General features: G+C 41.1%; 1 protein-coding gene across 1 annotated transcript in view; it reads right to left on the bottom strand.

Moving 5' to 3' along the window:
• Positions 1 to 4,983, bottom strand: part of SIPA1L2 (signal induced proliferation associated 1 like 2) — a 130,754-nt gene that overhangs the window by 29,678 nt on the left and 96,093 nt on the right. Inside the window, exon 16 of the mRNA XM_018561436.1 lies at positions 548 to 689. Within this exon, the coding sequence (XP_018416938.1) occupies positions 548 to 689 (142 nt within the window). The remainder of the gene's footprint in view (positions 1 to 547; positions 690 to 4,983) is intronic.

Genomic DNA, 4,983 nt, shown 5'->3' with positions numbered 1-4,983 from the left:
TGTCTGTATTTTTTACACTTTTTTGTTTTGCACTTTTTTGAATGCACTTTTTTTCATGGGGGGGTCTGGATCTAGTCTCTGGATATAGCAGTGATATTTATCCTACAAAATAATTAAAATTTTCTTTCCCTAGATGAATCTCCAATTCACAAAATGTTCTAGATGACATTTGCGTTGACTGGGGATTAAATGCTCACGTAAGTTTTAGCAAATGGTACTTGTGCTTCTGAAAGGGAATGCCCACCCTTCTTAGAGACAGTAAATAACCCGAAATGGGTAGGGTTAGCAGTACTTTCCCATATAATAGACCTAGTTCACTATACCCCCTCCTTTATGAGAAGCAGAATACCTCACAGAAAATGCTGTGTTCCCCTGTGTATATTTTACGGCCCTATTTTTAGTTATGAAAGGCATGCACCTTCACGGTTCTCTTTTTTCTAATGTTACTGGTGCTTGTTTGGGAGATGCCAGTGTTCACTTATTTTCACACATACTTGTAAATGCCTTCATGTTTCTGTAATATATTTGAACTATAAATATTGCAAACCTTTGTTTTTTCTTCTTCAGCACGTGAACTGTCAGACAACATCATTTTCAAGAAATCTTCCTTTGGCAAGACATGCTGGTGCTCATTTTCATCCTCTACGCATGAATTCTGTAGCAAACTGGATGAAGACAAGTCCTCTTCACTGAAAAAAATATACATATTTTTATTAATAACATAATTAGTATGAATATAACATACTAACATATTCTCAAATGGAGTTGTATTTTTCTAAATAATGTTTTATTTAATCAAGAAAGTTTTATAAAACACCAGAAATACCAAAGATGGTTATAAATACAGGATGTGTGAATGTGCCAATGTTCAGTTTGCGAATCTTTAAAATTGATTCTGGACATTTTAAAGGCTTATAGTTAAGGTAATGTCAAACAAAGGGCATGTACCAATGCAAAAAAATGGAAAATACTTACAAAGGGTAGAGGGTTCTCCTTTTATGTAAACTTGAGGGTGACATGGGAAAAACACCAATCCTTTAACTACTTGCTGACCGGGGGGGGGGTTAAACCCCCTTCCTGTCCATGCGATTTTTCAGTATTCAGAGCTGTGGTACTTTGACTGACATTTAAATAGACCGCAAACATGTCAAGCCTTAAAATTGTGCGTGCCTGCAAAACCTCAAAAAACTACAATAACCAAAATTGGCCATAGGCAACACTTTAAAAGCTTGTACTGCTCATCAGTTTAGTGTTATCAGTGATTGATGGCCCTAAAATTATAGCTCTCACTGCGATGTTCGCGGTGATATGTAACGTGTAGCACAATTGCCGTTTTTGAGCATTGGCGCACCTGATGCGTATTTACGTTTATATATGCATATACGTGGGGGTGGTGGACTTAAGGATTGTTGGGTTTTTTAAACTTTTCTATGTGACTTTTATCATTTTTTTACTTTTTATTTTTTTTTTACACTTTATGTTATTGCCATCACATAGGAAGCCTAACTATCCCCTATATGATACCACACTAAACCAGTTTGTATTACTTCAAAGACAGTTGCCAGAAATATTGTACATTCACTAGAGAATTGCTTAATTAGACCCCAATTTAAGAGGAAAAGACAATGTAAATTTTATGATGAAATAAAAACCAGAATGTGTTATTTCAAAGACAATAGAAAGAGATATTGTAAAGTTGCTGCATACTATGCAAGCATATTGGTTAGGCAGCAGTGTAAGAGAGAAAGAGAGAGAGACAAGGCAAGTCTCATCATGAGATAATATTTACAGTGTATTATTTTAGAGACAATAGCTACACATATAATGCAGTGGCTGCAGAGTATGTAAGCAGCTTGATTAGACTGAAATGTTCAAGGCAGTTTTCATCATGAAGTAAACATTAGAGTGTATTATTTAAGAAACAATAGCCAGACATATTTTACAGTCACTGTACAACGTGTAAGCGGCTTTATTAGGTGGCAATGTTAAAGGGAGAGACAAGACAGCTTTTATCATTTATTTAAAATTAAAATTAGAGTGTATCATTTTGAAGACAGTAGCCATAAATTTGATAGTCACTGCACATTATTTAAGCAGCTTTATTAACAGCATTTAAGAAACTTTATTAGGCCACAATGTAAGAAGGGGAAATGAGCCAGTTTTATCATTATTTATCATTTATCAAAACAAATTAGAGTGATTTCAGAGACAATAGCCAGAAATATTGTACAGTCAATGCACAGTATATAGCAGTAGTTATCAGGCCAAAATGTAAGAGGAAGAGAAAAGGCATGGAATACAAATTGGAGTGTTTTATTTTAGAGACAGTAGCCAGAAATATGGTGTAGACCAGGGGTCCTCAAACTTTTTAAACATGGGGCCAGTTCACTGTCCCTCAGACATTGCTGGGGGCCGGATCATAGTCCCAGAACAAAGGGGGAACGTTAGTGAGCAATTGCTGTGCGTTCCAGCAGCTGCTGCTCTGGTGTGAATAAGCCCTTATTTAGAGGGTATATATGAATATTTTTAACAACTTCTTTAATAAACAAAACATTTTTTTAATACAATTAATTTCTCTTAGCCTGGAACATGTACTGGCATGATTTGTTATTATTTTCTACAGCTCAAGTATTTGTTATTTATTACAATGAATGGGCATGTAGACTGCCCGGTCTTACCTCTCTACAGCGGCGTGCAGCTTTGGGAGAGGCAGGGAGATGATATCACTTCATATCCCAGTTCACTTCTTATTGGCCGCCCTACAAAAGCCTGTGCTGGCGTGCACCCAAAGTTGGAGGGACGCAGCCGCACTGGTGTTACGCTGCTAAAGGAACCAAGGCATTTGGTTTGCCTCAGCATGTGCCCTGAGATGAGAGGGCGCAGCCATGCAGGCCGAACACAGAAGCTGCCAAGCTTCCGGAACAGCCTGTGTGTCTTCCCTGACACCCAGACGGGGCCGGCGGAATGACGATCTCTCCCTGGACCCCGCCGGGTGTCGGCCGGCTGATTGATTGCTATATGTTGTTTAGGGCGGCTGGGCCAATTTTAACTGCTTGAAGACCAGGTGTTTAGACCCCCTTCCCATCCAGGCTATTTTTCAGTATTCAGCGCTGCGGTACTTTGACATTTATTCCGTCATGCAACGCTGTACTGAAATTAATTTTTTACCATTTTTTGGGGACAGATAGAGCTTTCTTTTGGTGGTGTTTAATCACCACTGCGGTTTTAATTTTTTACTATATTTCGGGAAAATTACAGAACATTTTCAAAACAAAATTTTTTTTTACATTATGTTAGGAAACATTTATTATCACCCAATTTTTTGGTAAAACATAAAAGACGGGGTCACGTCGGGTAAATAGACACCAAACATGTCAAGCTTAAAGATTGTGCGCACTCGCAAAAAAACACCATACCCAAAATTGACCATAGGCGATGCTTTAAAAACTTTTACAGCTCATCAGTTTAGTGTTATCAGTGATTGATGGTCCTAGAATTATTGCTCACACTGCGACGTTCGCGCCGATAGGTAACATGTGTGGTGTAATGGGCGCAATCGTCGTTTTCGCAGGTATGCGTACCCGACGCATTTTTACATGCGTGTATTTATGGGTGGGGATTTTTTTTTAATGTTTTTTTTTTATTCTTTTTTTATGTGTAACTTTTAAAAAAATGTAATCTTTAATTTTGTTTTCTATTTTTTTCCCCACTTAACCTTATTGCTATTACATAGGGGGCTAAGAAACCCCCCTATGTGATAGCAAAAGATGTGACAGGTCCTCTTTATGGAGACATGAGGGGTCTCCAAGACCCCTAATGTCACCTTGGACCCCAGAAGAAGGTGATGAAGCACAGATCTGCTTCATCAGCTTCTCTCCAGCGTCTGAAGCTAGAGAGTGACACAAGAATGCGGAAGTGATGTAATATACATCACTTTCGCATTCTTACAGCGGAGAGGGGACCAGAGGGAGGTCTTGTACCGACTCCCTCTGATCCCCTGTGACACAGGCACTATGCTGGTCCCGGGCTCAGCGGAGCCTGGGATCAGCGTGACAACAGGAGGGGGGGACACGGGCCGACCGCCCATACAAGCGATCCGCCGGCTTTATAGCCGGCGGATCGCTTGTATGTTAACAGGCATCTCTGCCTGTTTTTAAATTTACTGCATTCCCTGCTCGCGCGCGCCAATGGGCGTGGCTTATTTAGAGAGCTGCCGGACGTTTTTTTACAACGGCCGGCCTGGAGGTAGTAAAGGTAGGGGTCTGCAGCTCCCCGGCCTTGACACACAAATGGGCTGTGCCAAGGACCCTGGCGGCCAGATGTGCCCACGGGCCGTAGTTTGAGGACCCCTGTTTTAACCCCTCCCCACTCTGCTATAAAAATGTGTTGTGCTTCTATCCCCATTAGAAGAAATATTACATCACTTCCTGTATGTGTCACAGCCTGTCACCAGGAGAAGAAGTGAAGTGTTCCCAACAGCGACACAGACAGCAGTAAAAACCTGACAGATATATGTAAAACAAATAAAAAATACTGCAGTTCCATTTTAAATTCTGTGGACAGTATGTTATATTAATCTGCCTGTAACTGCAGAGCTAGACTTAGTGACATGGCAATGCTGTTTTTTTGCAGTCCCACAGCAGCACCCAAGCTACAGATTGCCTAGCAATGCGCAGTATCACAGACACAAGCATGTCACCCAGCAACGTGGACCCATGACTCCAATACCAGCACAATATACAAGGAACAACAGCTGGGACTGGTGCCAGGGACAGACAGAGAGGTACTCACTGTTGGGGGCCACAAGGACTGTCATGCAGAATCACTGCTGTAGCCATGGACTTCAGGTGCTTCCGGGTCCTTTCCAGTCATGTGACTCGGCTACCAAAACAGTCAACGAGCGCCACCTGGTGGCCACCAAGAATACCGCACGCAGATTATGTTCTGCGTGCACGCAAGTGGGCGTGGCTTATCTAGAGAGCT

The sequence above is a fragment of the Nanorana parkeri genome, unplaced genomic scaffold (assembly GCF_000935625.1).
Source record: "Nanorana parkeri isolate BGI_ZX_2015 unplaced genomic scaffold, ASM93562v1 scaffold524, whole genome shotgun sequence".
In the NCBI taxonomy this organism is placed as follows: domain Eukaryota; kingdom Metazoa; phylum Chordata; class Amphibia; order Anura; family Dicroglossidae; genus Nanorana; species Nanorana parkeri.
The sequence above is the reverse complement of the archived record's forward strand: the minus strand, read 5'-3'. Positions and strand labels throughout refer to the sequence as shown.